At 41.6% G+C, this 23,894-nt stretch overlaps 1 protein-coding gene across 2 annotated transcripts; it reads right to left on the reverse strand.

Annotated features, from left to right (window-relative positions):
• Positions 1-33: 33 nt before the first annotated feature.
• SDCBP (syndecan binding protein) lies at positions 34-22,755 on the reverse strand. 2 transcript variants are annotated; one of them, XM_004602434.2, is made up of 9 exons: positions 22,621-22,755; positions 15,387-15,452; positions 12,228-12,306; positions 10,526-10,635; positions 9,334-9,492; positions 6,088-6,263; positions 4,022-4,193; positions 3,082-3,173; positions 34-1,200 (listed from the first exon to the last, which is right to left on the reverse strand). In XM_004602434.2, the coding sequence occupies exons 2-9, from the start codon at positions 15,435-15,437 to the stop codon at positions 1,146-1,148; spliced, it is 894 nt and encodes a 297-aa protein (XP_004602491.2). In that variant the 5' UTR covers positions 15,438-15,452; positions 22,621-22,755; the 3' UTR covers positions 34-1,145. The 2 variants fall into 2 exon arrangements, with proteins under 2 accessions (XP_004602491.2, XP_004602490.2); XM_004602433.2 differs by having other exon boundaries at positions 9,334-9,495.
• Between the last annotated feature and the right edge of the window lie 1,139 nt (positions 22,756-23,894).

The following is a 23,894-nucleotide window of genomic DNA, read 5'->3' on the forward strand; positions in this document are numbered from 1 at the left end:
AAATTTTTTCCATAAGATGCAATAACAACAAACTAAAATTTAACTTTATTTAACATATTTAATATAAGATAGATAGGCATAAATCAAAAAGAAGGGGAAAAAATCAGATTAAAGTAACCCTACTGTTTTGTTTACAGGGAGAAGTCATAAAATGGGAAATATTACCAGAAAAAAACATTTTAAGACACAGAAAGCTAGGTTACATACTACTGCGAGTAAAATGCCAAGACAGGGTATTAGCTCACTTAATCTACAAATGAAAAAAAGGCCATCAAAAATTTATCCTATATAGTATAAGAATTTTTACATTAAATATATAGTGATTTATTTCTCAGAAAAAGATTCTGGTAACTTAGAAGAAAGAAGTTTCCACTACACATTAACTAGAAAATCTCAAATGCAACTAAGCAGGTATACTATATGAACTTAGTATTACATTGTTCTGGCCTAGAGTACATTTCAGTTTAATACAGAACTGCATTTTGGGTTTTAAAAAGGCAGCATTAATTATAGTTTGGCTTTTATTCTAGATGCTTAACATAGTTAAGGCGACAGTTTAAGCATATTAAGTGAAGGTAGTTAAAATTTAATGATAATTAACATAATCTCTTGCAACCTACATACACTGCTTAATGCTTCCATGGAATGAAACAAATGCTACTTCATTGGCTTTATGCACACATACTATGCACACACACAGAACTAAAAAGAAAATCTATCAAAAGCAGTCATTCTAAATGTACTATGGTAACACACTAAAAATGCAAATATGCCATCGAATTAAAGTTGAGAACAGCACTACTTGATGTCTAGGATAAAGGTGACTGGTTCTACAACAAAGCAAAGCCTGTATCAGTCATCCTATCAAAATGGCTTGTAAAACATCAGGTTTCCAGTAGAGAAACTATTCAGTGAAAGTCAGTAAATCTTTTGCAAAGTTTCACATCTGTAAAACCAGGATAAGGCTACAACTATCTTGAAGTCTGAACAAGATATGAGATCAAACGGTGAGATTCCCAGCCATAAGATAGAGGGTCTTCATGCAGCATATGCTCTCTGGCTCCTAGAAAGCTTCATGTGCATAATAGAGAAGTTGCCGAAGAAGTAAACTGGAATAGTTCAGCAAATTTCCACTGTGCCGTGACTTAAACCTCCGGAATGGCGTGATCCATCAGGCTTTTCATAATGCTCGGCGCCATCCTACAAGAGAGTCGCTTTTAAATATTAGAGCTCGGGCCAGAGTCTAGCAGGTACCTTACACATGCTCGAGCCGAGCCGGGTCCCTGGCACCTGGCATGGTCCCCTCAGCCCTTCCAGGAGTGATCTCTGAACTCAGAGCCAGAAGGAAACCTGGAGCACTTCTGGATTTGGCCCCCAAACTAATAAATGAATATTAAAGCTCGAGATGGAGAGAGAGTATGATACTGACCTGGTTCAATTCCCCCCACCACAAATGCCCCCCCCCGCAAGTATTTCCAGGAGTAAATCCTGATCACTGACAGATGAGGCCTAACCCTCACCCCAGCCTCCCAAAAACTAAAGACAAGCACTAAAGCTTGAGTTTCTTCTTACAAAAATGCTATTTTTGATGGAAGGAAACACCAAATCCCAGGGCCAAGAATCTAATTCAGTGACAGAGTGCTTGACTTGCATGTGTGAGGCCTGGTCTGATCAACACCAGAAAAAACAAACAGCCAATTTAGCACCTATAACATCAAGTGGGATAGTGTGTGTGCGCGCGCGCGCACGCTCGCGTGTGTGTGTGTTGGGAAAGGGGGGAGGTTTTTCAAATAAATTTAGATCTAAGAGTCTAGGGTAATTTAACTTATTTTTAAGTACCGAGTGCAAAAAACTATTTTGGCTAGAAAAATTAGATTAGATAAAAGCCCTTGTACATGAATGCCTGGAGTTTGTTGTTGTTTTTAAAGAAGAAAGAAAAAAAATGGTAATGCTGGATATAAGAAGGTGCGTAACTGCCGTCAGGAAAGATAAAACTCAAAATAACTCCTTACCCCTGATCCCCTAGCCAGCTGTATTCTTCTACCCAGAAGTTGAAACAACAGTTTCGTGACAGGTGCCCTGTCTTTAAATTTTTTGAATCTTTAAATCTTATTTCCACGTAATAGACTCTAAAAGGAATTCCAAGGTAACCTGGCAACAAACAGTTATGGCAGAAGCCAGGATTTTCACAGGCAGCTACACCAGAGAGAAGCAGGGGGAGGGGAGACACTGGCACGATGGTGAGGATAGTGAGGGAAGTTTCTGGAAGAGGCTGTGGTGAAGAATCAAGAGAGGCACGAAACCTCTCACTAAGGTACTATGGGCCATAGTACCTATAGTTTTTTGTAGAAGCCAGAATCCTCAAAGATCCATGAAAAATAATTTTTGCTCCCCCTCAAGTTTTGAGAAGAGACAGCATTTGCAACACATATCTGTCTTCCCCACCCCTAGCCCCGACCCCCAATCTCTGCCTCCTGAAGTACTGGAAACAACAGAAACTTACTTTTTTTTTTTTTTGGCTCTCTGGGTAATACTCGGTGATGCTCAGGGGTTGCTCCTGACTCCACACTCTGGAATTATGCCTAGAAGTGCTCCAGGAACCATATGGGATGGTAGGTATCGAATCTGGGCCTTGCCATGTGCAAGGCAAACGCCCAATCTGCTGTACTAGCATTCCGGCCCCAGAACGTTACTTCTAATATCCCATTGGGAAGCATTCTCAATCATGAACCACAATACCCCGGGTCGAGAAGGTTTAATAAGAGTATAGCCACTGCTGATTTTACTGAAAAACTGAAAGCCAAAATGAAAGCCTGCCCCATCTTTAGCTATCATTCCTCTTAAAGGAAATTTCAAAATCGAGGGAGCATATGGTAAAAGTTTATTCCTTACTTGAGAGGCGTGAGGGTGGTGTGGTGGTTGTCCTAACCAAACAATTCCTCTGCTGTAAATAACTTACTCCAGATTTCTAGAGAAAACGCCAACATCATCATACATTTCAAAGAATGAAAGATGTGGTAGTTAAAAGAATGTACCAAATCACAAAAGCATAAGCATCCAGGTGAAGAGCTGTCAACTTACCGTTTAATGATATGTTCAAAGATAAAAGCAGGCATGATTGTGATGGTGACTACAGTCCCAGCTGTTGATAGTATGTCTGCAATCTGAGAGTCCTGTTGAAAACAGACATAATGGAAATTCCTCTGAAGCTTTAATGTATAAAACTCTGTATTTTTTAGTTTAAAAAATACAATTTATGTCCTCTTATGTTTCGCTTGCACCTCCAAGCTTCTGATCCTTAATACTTAGTCTAGTTTTCCTTACCAAGTTTAATTCTAAAAAACAAGAATTTCTTAAAAGGTATATCCCCAGACCTGGAATTGAGAGTTTTCTTGGGCCAGAATTATAAAAAGAAAGCCAAACTTCAGTATTCCTCTTTTTCCTGGCCAAAACAACAGGACAAAATTGCTAAGTAAACTGAATTGAGTGCATTACCCACAAGTTGTATTTTTATCATTTAAGATTAAACAAAGTTCCAGAATACTACTATGTCTATCCTTAGATAACTATTCTCAACCAAAGTCATGAGTATATTTTCGTGAAAACAACCAGATATGAAAACAGCCCTATTTAGAATGTATAAGGGGAAAAGCTATAAAAATTACTAATATGAACATAAACTAATACTTATTTCCAACAATTCTTGGGTTAAAAGAAGTTGGATAACCATTAAACACAGTATCCTGAAAATCCTAAGTGTTTATCTCCAAGGATTTCTCAGCCAAAAGGACCAAAGATCACCTAGTACTGCCCCTGTAAAAGCAACAGTAGCTCCAGATAATAGCCCAGGTACTTCCTGTGACTGGGTGAGAGCACAGAACATGCCCTATGTGTGCCCATCTTTCCACTGAGTTTCTATAATCTTGAGGTCAATGTAAAAACATCACCACCTACACAGACAAATGAAAATTATTTGGCTAAAATAAAACTGCATCCAAACAGGGCACAAGTGTGTTCTTACCTTCAGCCCAATGACATTTTGTCCGTTGACTTCACAGATGTTATGTTCTGTAAGAAGACCATTTCTGGCTGCAGAACTATCTTTCACTATAGAAGTTATTTTCCCATTTTTAAAGATAAAGCCAACATGTCCAGTACTGTCCTTATGCATGGTGATTGTACGTTCGAAGGGCCTATAAACACAAAGCTTTTATTATAATTTTAGTCCCACGGTAAACATTTTTATGGATTTCTACTCTCTTTTACTAGGATGTTCCAGTAAATTTGTATTTCCTTCTAAGGGGCCAGGGAGCTAGTGCAGGGGTTGAGACGCCAACCCCAACACAAGGTTCCTCCAGAAGCATTAGAGTGGCTTGGCTGTCCTTGGCACCACAGCGCGTGAGAGGCACCAGAGCATACTTGGGGCCTAGCACGGAACCATCCTACCCACATAGCTGAATCACAGGGAGTGGACTCCTAGCACGGAACCATCATGCCCACATAGCTGAATCACAGGGAGTGGACTCTGAATCCCCGAGTACTATTTGGGAATCCCACCATCCCTAAGAAAGATTTCCGCCTGGGCTGGAGAGATCATTAAAGGGTCTAGGGTACATGCTTGGCATTCAGGAGCCCTGGTTAGATCCCAGGCAACACATGGTCACCGCACAACCACCACCACCATCTGCCCAGACTGCTGGATCCGACTCCCAGAGCATGGCTGGGGATGACTCAAAATTTAAAAAAATTAAGATTTCCTTTGAAGAGTTATCAGTGATTTAACATTAGGAATGAAATATACTTTCAACAAAAATCAGTTACTTCCTGGAGCTCAGTTACTGCAGGAAGTACTTTTATTTAAAATCTTTACTTCTCACGTCTTGATTTTGAAACTCTTATCAGACAGTTCTGCTGTATACTTCTCTATAAGGAAACCCAGCAGGCAGTGCTGGCCCAAGGCTGATGCCAGCCACGCTCTGCCCTGTGCCTGCCTGGTGCTGAGACGAGGGTGCTCTTGGCGATGCAGGGGGCATGCGAGGGGGGTGGCCACCGGGAGTTTTGCTGTACTTTAAAACCACTGCAGAAGCAGTAAGGAAGTTCCTCAAGGCTCTTCGTAAGAAAGACCTAAGGAAGGCAATCTGGCTGGCCACCGACTCAAAAACATTGCCAGGCATACCTGCTCCCCTCTGCAGGAGGTTTATAAACTCACACTTACATGATTAGATTTCAACAGTCATCTTCCTGTTGTTACACTATTTTCTGAAATTACCCTTAGATATAGAGCAAAAGCAGGAAGTATCTACCTAAATGTTAACGATTTGATGTGACGCCATCCTTAAAGAACAGAGGCAAAAAAAAAAAAAGGAGGTCCCTATTTCATGTGTAAAATTACAATGAACTGCTAAATAAAATGTTCCATCCTCCCACCCTGACAAGAGATTTATGACCAAAGGCCAGAATTGGTTCTCAAAACTCACACACCATTTGGACATTCCGCAGGGGCCTGCTCCCTTGTGGGGACAACCTAGATTTGATGGCTAAGAAGTGAACTGGAAAGTCCGAGCAGAATAACAGCCTGCTTACTATCTTTCCAACAAACCTTTTTAAAATAATCTTGTAGGGGCTGGAGCGATAGCACAGCGGGGCAGGGCATCTGCCTTGCACTCGGCTGTCCTGGGTTCGACTCCCATATGGTCTCCCGAGCACCACCAGGAGTAATTCCTGAATGCATAAGCCAGGAGTAACTCCTCTGCATCGCTGGGTGTGACCCAAAAAGTGCCCCCTCCAAAAAAAAATAAAGTAAAATAATTTTCTAGAGAAACATTAAAAGAGGATGGAGGATTAAGGCTTAAAAAGAGGATGAAATCTGTAATTTTGTAATCAGTATATGCTAAATCAGAATACTAACTTAAAAAATACATATGTAAAAAGTTTATACCAGAGAATTTTAAGATTATATAATTAACCACTAACATTTGCTGCAACAAAACATTATAGTCACAAAATCTATAAACTCCCCTCCTCGCACCCCCCCCCAAAAAAAAATTAGTCTTGTGCTTCCATTTGAACTGTTTGGGAGCAACTTACCTGTCACGAATAGTCATAGTTATCTTCTCTCCAAAAGCCTGTTTGAGCACCTTGTGGGCTTTATCCGAGTTCCAGCCTGCACAGTTTTCCCCATTGATCTGAAGTACTTGGTCACCGAATCTCAGACCAACCAATGAGGCTGGAGAATTTGCCTGGACTAGCTGAACAAATATACCCTAAAAGGAGTAAGAAAATACACACAGACATTTAACACTGTTATGCATGGTTTAAAATGCTGGAACATTAGAAACTGTTTAGGGAGACAATTCTTGCAATAAAGGTTGTAATAAAGGAGGTGGGGGAGAAATCACTAGTCTATGTGATGTCACCCTCAAAAAGAAACTGGAAATTTTATGAAGTATCAAAATGCCCAAAACACAAGGTAAACAAATCTCCACGGTGGCAGTGTCTACCTCAAATCATAATAAACTGCAATCATTCCCTTATCTAATAAAAAGACTAAAGAAAATAAAGTAGGCCTAATTAATAAATGTAAGCTTCTGCATCTGACAGAATATATTTATTAGCAATATGATAAGTACATGGGCAAATCACGTCAACTGGTGCTATAGTTGTCTGATTTAACAGATTAGAAATGATAGCTTAAGGTCATAATGCTGCTTGTCAGCCAAAATATTTCCTTACTCATTTGTTAAATTATGTATACTAAAATAAATTGAAGCTTAATGGCTTTATAAATGGGTATAATAAACCCATTTGTTAAATTATGTATACTATATTGGGATTTAATAGCCTTAAAAATGGGCACTATAAATACCACTTTAGGCCTTATGTAGCAGCCTTCTTCAAGCTTTTCACCCACACACGGGCACCTCTCCTAGTTACCAGTCCATCAGCCACTATAATGGTTGTAGGTCCAGTGTTTTTCAACCTTTCTACATTGTTACCGGCAGTGGTTGAAGACCACTGTTACCAAGAATCCATAGTGAAATAATATAGAAGTCCAAGAAGCATGGTTGACTTGACCTGAACCCACAGACGTATTTTTACTTATAAAGATTCAGTTTCGGATGATGAACAAAACAGGAGAATGTGTGTGATAAAAATAGAGGCCATCTGTAGACCTAGATCCCTTTTAGCACCGTCAGCTGTCTCCGTCTTGATTTCTGCCACGTGCCTGTCACTGTGAGGGGGTACATGTGAAACCAGGCACAGCCTATGAAATGCTCAGAGCAGTGAGCTCTGGTTCAGTGGGCCAATCTTCTGTAAAAGGCCACTGCAGTGAGGAGAAGGCTGCGGACTGTCCTTTCTCTTGAGGACAAAGGAAGAAGCAAGAAGAAATCCTGGGAAAGCATATCCTCTGTTCGCTGGAGAGGAAAGAAGAGTGGCGGTCAGGCCTACCCAAGGACGCACGCGGGTCCTGAACAGGTTATGTGTGCAGAGACTCGGACCTCGGGAGAGGCAGACGGTGTTGATTCTGTGCCAAAACTAGCCTGGGCCCTTTCCCACAGTGAGCTACACTCATCACTTCCTGTGTGAAAATAATGGGCACACTAAGCTGATAAATCTTAAGACTAAAAAGGGAAACCAAGAAGGCAAAACTGTTATTCAGAACATAGGCAAGTACTCAACCCTAAATGCTTCCTCAAAGAGCAACCCTATTTCTTCAGCATAGTAAAAGGTAAAGTAGCTATACATTAATAAATACATACATTTGTATCACTGTATCACTCTCATCCCATTGCTCATCGATTTGCTCCAGCGGGCACCAGTAATGTCTCCATTGTGAGACTTGTTACTGGTTTTGGCATATCAAATATGCCACCAGTAACTTGCCAGGCTCTGCCATGGGGGCAGGATACTGTCGGTAGCTTGCTGGGCTCTCCGAGAGGGGCACAGGAATCGAACCCAGGTTAGCCACGTGCAAGGCAAATGCCATACCCGCTGTGCTATCGCTCCAGTATGTGCGTATATACATGTATATTTATAGATACATAACTGTACCTATTTTTGTTTTGTTTTGCTTTGGTGCCAGAAACTGAACCCGGGATCTCATGCATATGAAACACTTGCTCCACCACTCGGCTACATACCCAGCCTGATGAAATGATTATAAAAGTAATGGATTCCCATACTAGAAAATCACTTTTACTCAGAAAACAACCTATTAAATTCAAATGAAAAGATGGAGGTAACAAACCTACAAAACAGCAAGTTAGATGACCATCATTTGGTCTATATTTGCACTGTCACTACAATGCTATGCACAACTGTCAAGAACTGAAAACAAGGTAAGAACAAATGAGTGGATAGAGAAACTGGCTCACTACACAGTGGACCACTGATCAGCTCTAAGGGAAGATACAGTCCTACAGCCTACTGCCCCATGGGTGGAACTCAGCGGTATCATGCTGAGTGAAGCCAGTCAGAGGGAGAGGGCCAAATACAGAATGATCTGTCCCCTATGTAGAATGGAGAGAAACAGAAAAGGAATGAAAAATAGACAATGATGGTAAACCCTGAGAGTCAGCCTAGAGAACTAAACCTGCTCCGGGGGTGGCAAAGGACCCAGACACACCTGAGGAGGGACACTGACACTCAGGTGGCAGGTGCACTTTGGGAACACCGGATGCCCGAAACAGTATTGTTCAACATTAGTAGCAGTATTGTAAATCACACAACTTAAATAAAAACTTGAGGGGAAAAGATGGCAATGAGTTGGGTTAAAAATACACATGAGACCACTTATTCTCAAGGGCCTATTTTTTCCTCACCTCTTTATTTGCTACCCTGTTTCAGTGCCAGACTTTCACTATACAAAAAAAGTATTCTGATGTATACAATCAGTGAAATTTATTCCAGGAAGATGGGTCCAGGAAAGGAAAATGGTCTTCCAGAAAATGTTGGAACTACCAACACTGCCTCTTCAGAAAAGGACTTCTCCAAGGAGATACGGTTAAGTTAGCAGAAATAAAAGGCAGCAGGTAGGATAGGGTGGAGGTGGCGGGAGGGATACTGGGGATAATGGTGGTGGAAAATGCCCACTGGTGGATCGATCATTTTATGACTGTAACTCAATCATGAAAGCTTAGTAGCTATATCTCATGGTGATTCAATTAAAAAGAGAGAAAAATGAAGTAATAATTATTTTAGATTATTAAATAACTACAATGATTATTAAAATAATATAACTACAACAATAAAAACATTTCTATTTCAAATTATTTTAATATTGACAACTTAACAACAAGCCATCTAGACAAATTTAAATAGATATATACTTACGTTATCTACTGACTTAAGCCTGAGGCCAATTTTTCCATCTTGGTCTTTACACAAAATGACTTCACGAATTCCTTGCTTTATTTCTGCTCTACGAATTCCCACATCATTACCAGTTACAGGAGCCACCATATAGTTCAGACTGGAAGGTCTTACTACCAACTGCTGACGAAAACACACACATAATACGTCAATATTTAGAAACATATTTCATAAAAAAAAATCTAAAGTGACCATTTATATATGCTCCAAATGTGGCTTCCCACAAAATAATCTGCAATGACTTCTTTTGGATAAAGTCTGATTTCTGCAAAAAGAATTCTTCTTTATATTAATTCCTGGTGTATCTTATCCCCACACATTTGATTGTGCAGATTGGAGGGTGTTATTTAAAAGTGTCCTCCACAATGAGATCACAACGATGTTTTCCCTCAATTAAATCACCACCTAATTTCACATGCTACTAAAACAAAGACAAGAAGAGGTTACTGAACTGGCTCAGGCACTTAACGCAGATTGCAAAGGGGAAAGTGGATTGCTCTCAGATAATGGGTCCTCGATATGTTTGGATACATGCAACTTTTCATTTAATGTTTGATAAATGAATGCCAGATACCGTTTTGAGCATTAGGGTTAGGGCAACGAATGAGACACGGGTCCTTTTCCTGGTGTATTTAACTAGATGTGCTACAAAGGTGCTACTGTCTTTGAACAGCTACTGAAGAAAAAAGGACCATCAGCAAAAGGACCAAAAGCAAAGAACACAGAAAAGACAGAGTTCACAGAAAACGAGAACTGAGCTAGAGTGATAGTACAGCGGGCAGGGCACTGCCTTACATGCAGTCAACCTGGGTTGATTCCCCGGCATCCCATACGGTCCCCAAAGCCCACCATGAATGATTTCTGAGTGCAGAACCAGGAGTTATCCCTGAGCACCCACAGGTATGGCTCCAAAACTCCCCCCGCCCTCCCCCCAAAAGGAAAGAAAAAAACAGAAAAAGAAGGAACTAATTCAAGTCATCTGTCAGAAAAGTGGAAGCAGTGCCAAAGGAAATAAGATTCCTTAAGAGGTGGTATCCAGAATGAAGTCTAAAGTTTCTAACAAGGTTATAAATCTGTGAGTCAGTCACAAACAGCAAAGCTCTTATTATGTATACAGTATGATTCATATAATGAAAAAGTAAACTAGACCTACCCCCTGCATTGGTGCTCCAGGAACTACAGCCATATTTGCACGTATTTCTTCCTCGTTTAAACTCAGGCCCATGTACTGAGAGAGCTCCGGATACAATTTAGGATAAAGATCTAATAAAAATGAAGGAATGGATGAAGAAAGGAAAAAAACACAAGTAGAATACTCAAAATAAAATCTGCTGCCATTATCAGCTTCCACTTAAGTTGATAAAACAACAATTCTGGAAAAGCATCTCTGTAGTAACAAGATCATATAGTTAAAAGCATTTATAATAGAAAGAAACTCAATATTTTGTTAAATGAGTTTTCTTGCTTTTTCTTCAAAAAAAGCCTATTTGAATAAACAATTTTGTAAGAATATCAGAACAACTGTTAAAACAATTTTTACTAAACCAACTACTTCGTAACTCATTTAGTGAACATGGCTATGATTTCTCAAAAAAATGTATTAAAAATCAAACCACGTAGATTTATCAAGGGTCATATTCATTTTTAAGAATTTTAGCCTCACTCCAATAAAACTATAGAAACAGTGTATGAAATTAAATATGCTACTGAAATATCAATCAATAGTATTTAGAAGAGTTGGGCACTATTTCTTTCCTGGGATCGAGCAGCAAAGGTTTGGGCCATACCCACCAGTGCTCAAGGGTTTTACTCCTGACTGTGACTTCTGCACTCAGGAATTACTCTTGATGGTGCTCAAAGTTACCATATAGGATGCTGGACATTGAACCTGAGTCAGCCCCGTGCAAGGCAAGCCCCCCTACCTGCTGTACTGGGCCCCACAGGGCCCTACTTCTAAAAGCTCTTTATTACATGGCTTATTTGCGATTGACACAAGAATATTATGGGGCTAAAGAGATGGTTAGTATTTGGCCCGTGGCACTGCATGGTTCCCTGAGCACCTAAGGGAGCAACCCCAAAGCACTGAGCTGGGATGCAGAGTAAGCAGCCTCTGGGTATTTGGAGCAGCCCCAAAACAAAAATAGAAGTTATGACATGTCACAATAACCTATTATATTTTGTTATACTTAGGGACACAAGGATAAATCCCTCTAAACCTAGAAAACAAAGACTAAGAGGCTAGGGAGACCGGATACAAAGTCCAGGATTTGATAAGTTACCCACCAAAAGGTGATGGCAAGAAATTCCAATGCCTCACCCATCCTTCCTGCCCCAATCAGAAGATACTGTAAGCTCAACAACAATAGTATGGAGTAGAGTTCACTTATGATTTTCTTTATTTTCCAAATATAAATCAGTCATAAGCCAGGGACTTATGAGAGCTATGACTTCATTCACATTTCCAAGAAAGTAAAATCTATCTTCACATACTTAAAATCCATTTGCTTTTCTTTTTGTTTTGGGTTGGGGGCCAAACCCAGTGGTGCTCAGGGTTTACTCTTGGTACTACATTCAGGGATCACTCCTAGCAGGGCTCCCGGGACCATACAGGGTGCTGAGGACAGAGCCCAGGCTGGTCATGTGCAAAGCAAGCTGCCTGCTGTACCTCCTCTCTAGCTCCATAATTCATTTTCTTAATTAAAGGCTTATTAATTTTTTGACATAATATTTTCTCTTCTTACAACAGAGCATTAGCAGTCAATTTTGTTCCGTAGATTCAAATTGGATCGTCCAGTTCATCAAATAAGTTTTAACAAACATTTCTACTCCAGAATGAACCCTAATAGTATACCTACTTGCATCATGAGAGATAGGAGCAGAAGCTTCAGACAAAATAGCTGGGTTGGCAGGGTTCGCAGAAAAAGCAGCTTGAGCCTGAAAAAGCCGAGAAGAAAGTTCTAATGACAATACTATATATACTTAAACTCCAACATAATTTGTAAGTTCAGCACTTTTAGGAACTAAAACACTGAAACTATTCAAAAACAGTTTAACTCCAAACACTTCAAAGGAAATCTGCAGATCAAAAGCATTACATATTCTAAAGATACTTTAATGCTACCAGAAAAAAATCTTTACTGCATCATTCTATGTATACAATAATCAATATTTTATAGTACTATAACAAATTAATATTTTCAATGACAATCAAACATGAATAACTTTACATTTCATATTTTCATTACTATTTTCTAATCAGCCTAAGCAAAAAGTACCTTAGCTGAACAGAAAAAAAGCTCAACAACAGTTGGAGAAAAAGTCACATACCAGTAACTAACAAAAATATCTAAAAGTTTACACAAGTTGCTAATACTTATTTCATTTATTTTATTACATCCCACTTAAACTGTCATTTTAGGCAGTGTACAGTTAAAATATACATAAACATAAAAATGCAAAGAATTACGCAAAGTCATAACAAATTATCAACATAAAAAAGATATTAATGTAATTTCTAACTGCTAAACAACCTTGCCAAAATCACTTTAACAAGCTATATCCTGATGACTTCAGGCATGCTCAAGTATGAGGGGGCTCCTGTCCAGATTGTCATTAAAGCCCATGTTCCACAGATGAAAAGTTTATTACTTTACAGAGATAGGGCTTTTTTAAAAAAAAAATTCGCATTCTGATGCCATCTTAAAAGCTTAAATTTGGGTCCTTTGTGTGTTTCTTTGGGCCACAACTACCAGTAGTCAGGGGTCCCTCAGGCCTGCTGCACGGAGGTGGCTCCTGGCCGTGCTCACGGGATATGTGGTGCCAGCAACTGGGCCTGGATTATGGTGTACAGAGTATGCACACTGGCCCATTTGAATTCTTTTTCTGGACCTTTCATTTTTTGTTCTTAAAGGCTATTTCTGATTAAAAAAAAAGCATTTTTTAAAAGAAGTATGCTATTCAGTTGAATTCTGGGGAAATAAAACCACAGGAGAAAAATACCAAAGAAAGAAGTGATAGAGCTTTTTCAGATGACTGGACAGGCCACTTAGAACTGTGAGACTTCAAAGTCTTGGCAGCTGAACAGTAGATGCTGGAGACGTACAAACCACATTATAATACCCACAGCGGATGAAAAATACGTGTTCATAATCTTCACTATTTTCACCCAAATCATCCAACATGGCTAATAATTATATCCACACACTTTTTTTTTTACCATTACCATTTTTTAAGCTAAAAAGAGTCAACATTTCATTAGTGAAAATGTTTGTTTTTGTGAAGTTCCATAACGTTTCTTCTAGTTTTGTTATTCTTCTGTTTGTTTTGAGATCACACCCAGCAGAGCTCAGGAGCTAATCCTGCTCATAAACTCTGTGCTCTTGCACAAGTAAATCTCAAAGTAAACAGGTCAAGACCTAAAGAACAGGATTTTTAACATTAAAGCTCTGAAGGGGCCAAAGAGATGGAACAAGAAGTAACAGCACTTGCCTTACATGCAGCTCACATGGACTCAACCCCCAGCTCTGTCTACTGTCCCCCAAGCACTGCCAGGGATCACTCCTGAGCAGAATCAGGAATAGCTAAGGACCACCTAGTGTGATCCCAGCCCTAAGTAAACTCAGAATCAATTTCATCACATGTACTATTTCAAAAGATTTGGGGACTAAGGAAGAAGCACAGTTTCTCTTACAAATTACAGTATCTGAAGAGATTTTGAATGTGTGTGTGACTGTGGTGTGTGTGTGTGTGCTGAAAGCAAACTGTGAACAGATTGACCCATTAAATATGACAAGTTATCCCCATGAAAAAGAGTAACAATTTACAAAATAGCTAGAACCACAAACTTCCTGAACTCTAAGCTTTCTTTAGAAAGCAGAAGCTTTTGCATATTAAGCAAATACGTAGCATGGAGAACTAAAAAAAAAAAAAAAAAAAAAAAAAAAAAAAAAAAACAGTTGCAATTAGAATTAATGTAAACTCTTGACATGATCAGAGAATGAACAAGTAGAATATCTGCCTATCTGCTGCTTACATCATAAAGAAAATAAGTCTGCACTTTCATTGTGCTTTCAACTATTCTTTTAAAGGCCTTTCACTACTTCTGTTAACCTTCAAGAGCGGACAAGGAATAATTTCTAAAACTGGTTATACCTCAGGATCCCTGCAGCTGTTCTGCAGCTACTGATATCCCGGGAATGCAAAGATGACTCCTCGAACCTAGAGCAGTGAATGGTCAAAGATTCGAGTTTGCAGCACGACCAGGACAAAGTCAGCCACATGAGCCACAGACGTGTAGTCATATGATAAAAGTTTATTAGGCGAGACAGTGGTGAAGATAAAGGCTGAAGGAGTGTGCCTACATACATGCACTAGTGAACAGGGTGCATGTAGGAGGGAGAAAGGAGTTAGGAAGAAACTGCTGGAACACTGTCCTTGAAGTTTCAAGTGAAGGGCAAGGTTGAAGTACTGCTAACATCCAAAGATGTCTGCTTTCCACGTCCCAACCCATCGGCCGCCAGCAATAACAAGGCCAATTAATCTATGCTGTTCTCTGAAAAATGTCAGGTTTCACCAGCAACAGACTGGTTCCCAGGGAAGACAGGAGCTGGGGCGTTCCCACGGGCCCTGAGACCTCTACTCACCAAGCGGCAGTGCCAGGGAGAATTCTAGCAGATCCCAAATTAAAAAAAAAAAAAGGGTTATACCTAACGATACCAAATAATTTTCCAATTTTAAATAACTTCAAATGTCTAAATAGTTTAAACATACTTTACCAATTTAAATAAATTGCATGTAGTGTATATTTTAGCAATAAAATCAGCTACTTTTAAAGAAAATGAAAAGAAATGAAATAGAAATGAAAAAGAATCACCAACTTGTTGTACTGCAATTAATAAAGTGGAAAAAAGTTTGTAAGTTAAAAAAAAGAATATATTGCCATTTAAGTTTCTTGCTCCACTTGACCTGTAATTAGAATACGATAAACAAAAAGTACTTAAACAACTTAAACATACCTGAATTACTTTGTCTACCTTCAAATCTTCAAGAGATGGGTACAGAGACATTTTTGCAAGGTTTTTCTAAAGAAAACAAAATTGAATTTCTTTGATTCAAATTCCACTGAAAAATACTGTACCCAGCAACATACACATAGACATGTATGAATGGTTAACACAGTAAGAAACATTTCAGTTGCAAAATTCATGGAAAAATGCTGACCTCCAGGCTATTCCAAAATTTGTTAAAGGATTAAGTGTTATGAAACAACCACTCCCTCTCCCTACTATTCTACAACTGTAGCTAATTCAGATTTTAAACTTCCTTTATGGTAAATGTCCCATCATTTTAGAAATTTAGACAAAAAATAAATAAACATAAAGTCTGTGTTCTCTTTATTCTTTTTTTTTTTTTTGTATGTCAAGGGTACTGGATCCATGACCTCACACATACAAGGAAGTGCTCTACCACTCAGAATCTGACTGGTCTTATTCTTCTATCTTACTAACTGGTGATACCTATTTCTTCCATCACATTTTAGTTAATTCTGGATGCTAAACCTCCACTGTATATATGGTTTCTTTCTGTGTCTTGGTTGAATTGCTGCATTATAATGATTCTGTAACTGATATACTTCTGTGTATCATAAAACTCATTTTTTATGGCATGTAAATTAATAGACTTCAGTATATTGAGAGAGTTGTGAAACCCCCAATTTCTGGAAGCCACAAAGCCAAGAAAAATCTGATGAAGTTATTCTGCCGCAATCCAGAGTTAAGACCAATCTGAGACTCTGGACTTAAGACCAGGCTGAGGTTTGTCTTAACACCCCATCCCAAACCCAAAAGCTGGCTCAGCAGACAACTGGAATGAAAGTCTCTAGAAGACGGAAAACAGGGGATTAGCAGAGTTCAGGATCCGCAACGACACCCTTGCAGTGGACTCTTCCCTCCACAGAGAGCACCGCTCGGGAACTTGGAAAAGGCCTCTGGAACACAAGGGAACTCAATTCACTCCATTCTGGGGTTGCTCTCATCCAAGTTCAGAGCGTTCCTTCTTCCTTTCCTCTGGAGCAGTGCTTTCCAACCTGTTTACACCTGTGTTCTGTCCAGTACACCGGTCCACAGAACAGCAGTTATAACAAGGCAGTGGACCAGTGGTTTTCAAACTCTTGGCACTAGATCAGCACTGGCCCATGGACTGGTGGCTGAAGACCACTGATGCTCTCCCAGATTTCCAAAATCAAACTACTTCATTTCATGATATATCTCCCGAAACTGTCTGAGAGACAAACAACAAAGCTAGAAAAAGTCGGTGGAACTCAGGACTGACTTCCTGCAAAGAGCATAGCCTCGTCTCATCCTGAGAACCACAACTTCCCCAAAATTCTAGTGGTAGGAAACAGCTCCATGCCGCACAGGTCATGTGGATCTCAGCTTGATGGCTGTCTTGGTGAGGCCGCAGGATTTGACGGCCCAAGCTGTGTAGGAAGCACAAGTGCCCAGACCTCCTGGACACTCACTTCACTAAGGAACATCTTGGGGGGCAACGCAGCAGTCAGATAGCTCTCTTGTGGCCTCTCTCCCCGCTCTTGTCCTTCCCCCTTCAGGCCCTGTAGGGACAATACCTGTAAGCCAGGCTCAGGCCACTCTGTGCTGTGCGACTGCCTGACACTCTCCATGCTTTACGGAAGGCCTTAGTTTCAAAGGGTAGCTATTGCACCCAAGATACCTCTAACCCTTAGGAAACAGTCCCAAAGTAGATTTCTACTAAGAATCTTCTCAGTGCTCTAGAATGAATAGTTTCAGGGTTTCCTTAGGATATTTAAAGATTTTTAAAATGAAACAACCATCTGCCTCAGTCTTGTCCCAGTTAATCCTTCTTTCCTCCCTTCCAGGCAATATCCAGGTAAATTCCTCAGACTCTTTAATTTAAGTGTACAGACCCAAAATCTCAATAGTTGAAAGACTATATTTGATATCTAAGAATAGCTCCTTATTTTGTTTTCTGTTACTGTGATGAAGGAAACCCACAGCCATATATTTTGATAATATCACCAGGAATGGCAATTACTGCATCGTTGTTGGTTTTTTTTTTCATTGTTGATTTGATACCTACCTTCTCTTACCAGTCTCCCTTAAGAACGGGTGATAATTTCAGTTGAACAAAGGTGACTACTGCGGCTATGTGCAAGCATCAAACCTGAAGTGCAACCCCCTATAAGCACCACAGCTGGGAAACAACGCATGTTCCACAGCAGGCATATGTGCGACATGGTTAGGGCAATAATATTAATAAAGGGATGGGGTTAACAGAAAACTAAATACGCCAATTTTTTTTCTTCAATTTTGAGTTGTTCAAAAAACACCTTAGGATGATAAAAGTTGAGATTTCAGAATCACTGAGTTTCGGAAAAATACACTTGGTGCTCTGGGTTTTGCAGCAGCTACCCTTCAGACACCTCCAGCTCGAGAGGCCAGCAAGGCCGCATACACACAGGTCCTTTAAGAATGTAATGACGGGACATACAGTTCTTAACTGCCACACCTTTGGGGCTCAGTGGACAGACAGCAGGCTGAGAAACTTGGGGGAGGAGGGGGGGTTGCTGCCCACTGCACACACTGCCTATCTCTAAGAAAAAAACTGGGGCCCACGTCCAGACATTTATGGCTATTGTTCAAAGGGCACACTGCTGGGAAGGCCAGCTCTGCAGGGCAGCGGGGCTGATGTTTACAGGTGTAACCGCAGACAGTCCTTAACTAGGCATCAATGCAGGGTTTAGTCTAGTGGAGCAGACAGGAACACCCCTCTTCCTAGCCCCCCTCTGAGAGAAGAATCTGCACACTTAAAAACTTACTCTGAAGCTCTAGCAAGAATCAGAATGTTTCTGACACCTTTCCATGTGAGACACAGATCTTGGCACAACCTCAACTTCTGGGGCCACTAGAAACGCTGCTGGGTCGATTTCAAAGGGTTGCAAGATAACTAAGATCTGTAACAGGGTTGAAAAATGGAATAAAGCTCTTACAGAGACTGTGACTTCAAGGAAGTTGAGGATTTTACCTAATCATAGACTCTAACCAAGACAGAACCAAGGCTAATGTTATAAAAGGGGGGGGAAGGGGAATAAAAATACCTTACTTAAATGGAAATGGTAATATTGATAAGAAATTTAGAATAAAGATTATGAAGATCTCAGAGAGTTCATCAGAATTGTAATAAAGACAAATACATATTAACAACTGAAAAACTGGCCAGCAGGGATCCAACAGCTGACCAGATGAAGCAGAAGAAAACTATCACTAAATTCAAAGCAGAGCAGTCTAACTCTTAACAATGTAGCAAAATGAAAGGGTAAAAGAATGAACACAACTTAAGTGACCAATAGGACAATATCAAATAGAACAACAATCTCATTATAGCTCCAAGGAGAAAAAGAGAGAGAAAGTTGCTAACATACCATGGCTGAAGATTTCCTTAATCTAAGGAAGGAAGCTCAAAAAGTTCCACAAAAGATCACCACAAATAGATCCCTACCAAGACACTAATAATTCACTGAAGGTCACATCCTTAAAAGCAGTAAAAAAAAGCAATAGACACAAAGAACCCCTACGTAAGACACAGAAGAATGTCCTAAGAAAATTTTACAGACTAGAATAGTATATTTTTTCAGTACTGAAAAAGAAAAACACTACCCAAAAGAACTGAACCCAGCAAAGTTGTCCTTGAAAACTGAATAAGGGGCTGGAGTGATAGTATAGCGGTTTTAAAGGGGTAGGGCATTTGCCTTGCACACGGGAGACAGGAGTTCAATCCTCGGCATCCCATATGGTCCCCTGAGCACCTCCAGGAGTAACTCCTGAGTGCAGAGCCAGGCATAAGCCCTGAGAATTCCCAAGTGTGACTCAAAAGCAGCAAGAACAATAAAGGACTGAATAGACATAGTTTTCAGACCAAAAACACAAAATGGAAGTTTTACAAAATACAATCAAGGGACCCCTTTTTTAAAGTAGAAATAAGGCACAAGTAATTAGCAGGAAAACATGGGAAAGTATGTATCTTATTGGTAAAGAAGAATATACAGCAAAATTCAAAATAATGTAACATGTATGCCATGACTAATCTTTCATAGAGCTAGTATGAAGGTTAAGAAACAAAAGTAGTAATAATAGCCATATGTAGTTAATGCATACACAAAGATATAAAACTTGGGGTGATTAAAAATGTAGTACTTTAGAATATATTTGAATTTAAGTTATCAACCTGAAATAGATAACAATAAAGCTGTTTCTGTGAAACTCATGGTAATCACAAAACAAAATCCAATAGTTGCTCGAAAGAGAAATAGAGAAATCTAAGTACAACACTAAAGAAATTCGTACCACACAAGCAAAATAAGAAGAAAAGCATCACAAATCAACCAGAAAACAATTAATCAAAAATGGTAACTAGGGGCCAGAGAGAGTAAAGCAGGTAGAGCACTTGCCTTGTACACAACTGACCCAAGGTTCGATTCCCAGCACCATATTTGGTCCCCCGAGTCTCATCAGGAGGATGCAGCTCATCTGAGCAGAGGAGAAAGCCCTGAGTACAGCTGGGTGTGGTCCCCAAAACCAAAACCAAAGCAATGCAAAGTCTATTAAAACATCAATGATCTCTTACCGGAACAGAAAAAAAAAATTCCTAAAATTCACATGACCTCTTAAGGAACACCATATTGCTAAATCAATCTCGAGAAAGAAACTGGAAGACTCAGATTTCCTGAAATCACAAAGCAAGAAATTAAATAGAACAGAGCACAGTAAGAAATCCTTGCATGCATTATCGAAAGACTTTTGACAAAGGGAAGGCAAAAACATTCAATGATCTGTGATATTTTTGTTCTTCTTTTGCTTATGTGATATGTATTTCTCTAATGTTGTACTTAGATTTTCCCATTTTTCTAGAAAAACAGAAAACAGTTTTCTCAACAAAAGATGCTAGGAAAAACTGGATATACATGTGGAAAAGAATGAGAATGAAGGTCAATCTTTAACAGCATGTAACACAAGGATTCAACACCAATGAAGGACCCAAGCATATGACCTAAAATAAATTCAGTACACTGAATTTAGCAATGATTTGACATCAGTGGCACAGGTAACAAAGGAAAAAAAAGATATGTCTGAATTTAATACAAATTTTAAAACTCTGTAGGCCAAAAGATAGTATTCACAGTTAAACAGCAACCATGAAGGGCTGGAGTGATAGCACAGCGGGTAGGGCATTTGCCTTGCATGCGGCTGACCCGGATTCAATTCCCAGCATCCCATATGGTTCCCCGAACACTGCCAGGAGTAATTCCTGAGTGCATGAGCCAGGAGTAACCCCTGTGCAATGCTGGGTGTGACCCAAAAAGAAAAGAGAAAAAAAAAAAAAGGCAACCATGAAATGGGAGAAAATATCTGGATATATCCAATTGGGATTAATCTTCACGTTATTTGTATGACTCCTAAAATTCAACATAAACAAGCTCATTCAAAGGGGCTGTAGGGGTTGAGAAGCAAAACTTTTGCATGGATGTTTCTCCAAAGGAATCATTCAGTAAGAATGTGAAAAATGTTCAACATGACTAATAATTATGTTAAATGCAAATAAAATTTGATTTGAGGTACCCTACCTCAACCCCATTAGGATGGCTGCTATCAAACAAAATAAAAAAGAAGGGAATATGGTTGGATAGAGAAATGAGACTTCCTACTGTAGACGTTTTTATTAGTCATGTGATTACTTGCCTCCTTGGAAACTAAAATTGTTGGAAGCACTTGGAAATAAATCAATAAATGTTAATATTACTAACATTAGATGGAAGTGGTAATTTTAAAGCTGTGTGGGAAAATCTCTTTCGGGATTTATTTACCCCTAAAAATAAATCATCTAAATCTTGCAAAAAGGAAAAAAACAGTTAAGTCATTTTAAATTTAGGATACAGATTTGTTGAATCATACATTCAACTGCCACCTACTAAAAAATGCTCCCTCTTTTGGTCATACTTTTTTATATCCGTTCATATAATGCCAAACATAACCAAAAATTAATGTTGCTGAAGTTAAATTTGGAGTACAGTGAAGTAACCATTTCCTGAACATAAGACATTGAGCCCACTTCCGTGTTTTTTCTTCTGTGGGCATAACCATTTGTACTGTAATATTTATGTTCCATTTCAGGCACAAAGCCTGATAGAACTCAGAACTCGGGTCTAACGGGAAATAAGGAGGGGAACACTTTAGGAGGGAGGGAGGGAGAGAGAGAGAGAGACAGAGACAGAGAACACAAGGTGCGCTGAACCACAGAATCTGAGCTAAAGCTACCGCTGGCTTTCCAATTAATTTGACTTTCTAAACCTGCTGACCCCACCCCCACCCCGGCCCGAGAACCCAGTGGACGTGCCGCATCTGCTCCGCCAAGCGGGACTCTCTCCGTCTCGAACCCCATCCAGGGAGAAGCAGCACCCAGTGAACACGCAGATGCAGGGGGGGCGAGAGCCCTGGCGGTGCCTTCCGAGATGTGTCCCGGGGGGAAGACTCGGTGTTTAAGAATAAGAATAATTCCCCGTGGGTGAAACCCAGAACCTCCCCCGTCGACCTGCCTCTTCTTTCGCTTTCGGACCCGGAGATCCTGGAACCCAGGCTCTGAGTCATGACATCTGCTGCAGCGGGTGCCGGCCCCGCCGCCTCCGACCCGAGTGTCCCTCCCTCGCTCCACTGGCCCCGCGCCTTTCCCGAAACTTCTCTCCCGCGGCGGGACCCCGCCCGCGCGCCCCCCGCAAAGTGGAAAGCCGCGGGGCGCGCCCCTCCCGGGCGCCAAATCCTTCCTCCGTCCCCAGCGACCCCCACCCCGACCCCCGAGGCCGGGCGGCGGCCCCCGGCCCGGCGCGCCCGTCCCCGCGTCCCGGGAGACGGGACCCCCACGGGGGCCAGGAGTCCACTCGCCGCGGCCGGAGCTGCCGCGGTCGCCCCCCCAGGCCGGGCCGCATCCCCCCACCACCACCAGCAGCCGCGTGGGGGGTGGAAGTGGGGGTGAGGGGGTCCTGGAAGCCCACGGGGGGTCGCAGGCGCGGAGGGGCGCGGCGCGCGCGCCAACTTTCGCCCGGGACGCGGCGGGGCAGCCGCAGGGGCGCGGGGAGGAGCGCCGCGCGCGGGGGGACCCCCCACCTGCCAGCTCCCGGCCCCCGCGAGAGCGTCCCTGCCCCCTCCCCCCGGGGCTGCTCACCTAGGCCGCAGGAACCGCGCTCCGGGAAGCCGCTGCCTCGGGCCACTCGCACAGACTGACCAGACGCCGCGGGCCCGAGCAGGCGCGCGCCCGAGGACCCGCCCGCCCCGCTCGCCCCCGCTTTCCGCCCGCGCAGGCGCGGCGCCCAGTCAGCTGACCGCGTCCCCATGGAAACGAGGCGGCGGGGGCGGGGCGGGGCGGAGCGGGGTGGGATCCCCTCCCGCTACTTTTGCATAGGGGGCCGTGGGGGGTCTCCTGGCCCCGGTCCGAGCCTTTCCCCTCCGACTGTGCGTGCCCGAGGGCCGGGTACCACCCACTCACTACCTAACCCCTCGACTGGTCCACAGTGAATGTCTGCACCTTTAGACAAAGGGTCCCCAGAATCAGTCCTTAGAATAGTCCTGGACCAGTTGAGCACTTGCACCCCCGTGGTCTCGCTTCTCACAGACTTTGCTTAACCTCTCCACCTGCTGCAGGCTCAGAAACGTTCTCGCCACTAAAACTTTCCAACTCCTCCCCTCTTGGTGGACTTTTTACTGATTTTTGTTACTCTGTGTCTATCTCCGATCATAATTTGTACCTTCCTTCGCTGTTGGCATTTATATGTGGTGCCACGCGAAAATAGTATGTGTCCTAATGCCAAAATTTTGGGGGGCTAATTGTGTTCCATATAATGTCCTAAGAACTTGATGCAGATGTTTTCCTTTGTCCTTACATCAACCTGTATCATAGATACTACATCCCTAGTGACACACAATAGGACAAAGGCATAATGCGTTTAAGTTTACTATAGAATGGGGCTGGAGCGATAGCACAGTGGGTAGGGCGTTCTCCTTCCAGGCAAACGACCTGGGTTTGATTCCCAGCATCCCATATGGTCCCCTGAGCACCGCCAGGAATAATTCCTGTGGGTTGCCGGGTAGCACTGTAGCACTGCCCTCCTGTTGTTCAACGAATTGCTCGAGCGGGCGCCAGTAACATCTCCATTGTGAAACTTTTTGCTACTGTTTTGGCATATCAATAGCCACGGGTAGCTTGCCAGGCCCTGCCATGCTGGACAGATACTCTCGGTAGCTTGCCGGGCTCTCTGAAAGAGATGGAGAAATCAAACCCAGGTCAGCCGAGTGCAAGACAAACGCCCTTACCCACTGTGCTATCGCTCCAGCCCGGATTGCCGGGTGTAACCCGAAAAGCAAATAAAGCAAAAGTTTACCATAGAATACATAGTGCTTTTCCACACCTGCAAGCTACACTAGCATTTTCATAGACCATGG

Source organism: Sorex araneus, chromosome 2 (assembly GCF_027595985.1).
Source record: "Sorex araneus isolate mSorAra2 chromosome 2, mSorAra2.pri, whole genome shotgun sequence".
In the NCBI taxonomy this organism is placed as follows: Eukaryota; Metazoa; Chordata; class Mammalia; order Eulipotyphla; family Soricidae; genus Sorex; species Sorex araneus.

Excerpts from the sequence above, each read along its gene's own strand:
- SDCBP (XM_004602433.2), bottom strand. The coding sequence starts at position 15,437 with ATGTCTCTGTACCCATCTCTTGAAGATTTGAAGGTAGACAAAGTAATT. Across the intron at positions 9,496-10,525 it reads CTGGAGCACCAATGCAGGGG|CAGTTGGTAGTAAGACCTTC; the intron begins GTAGGTCTAGTT and ends TGTTTTCGTCAG. Across the intron at positions 4,194-6,087 it reads ACTATGACTATTCGTGACAG|GCCCTTCGAACGTACAATCA; the intron begins GTAAGTTGCTCC and ends TTGTGTTTATAG.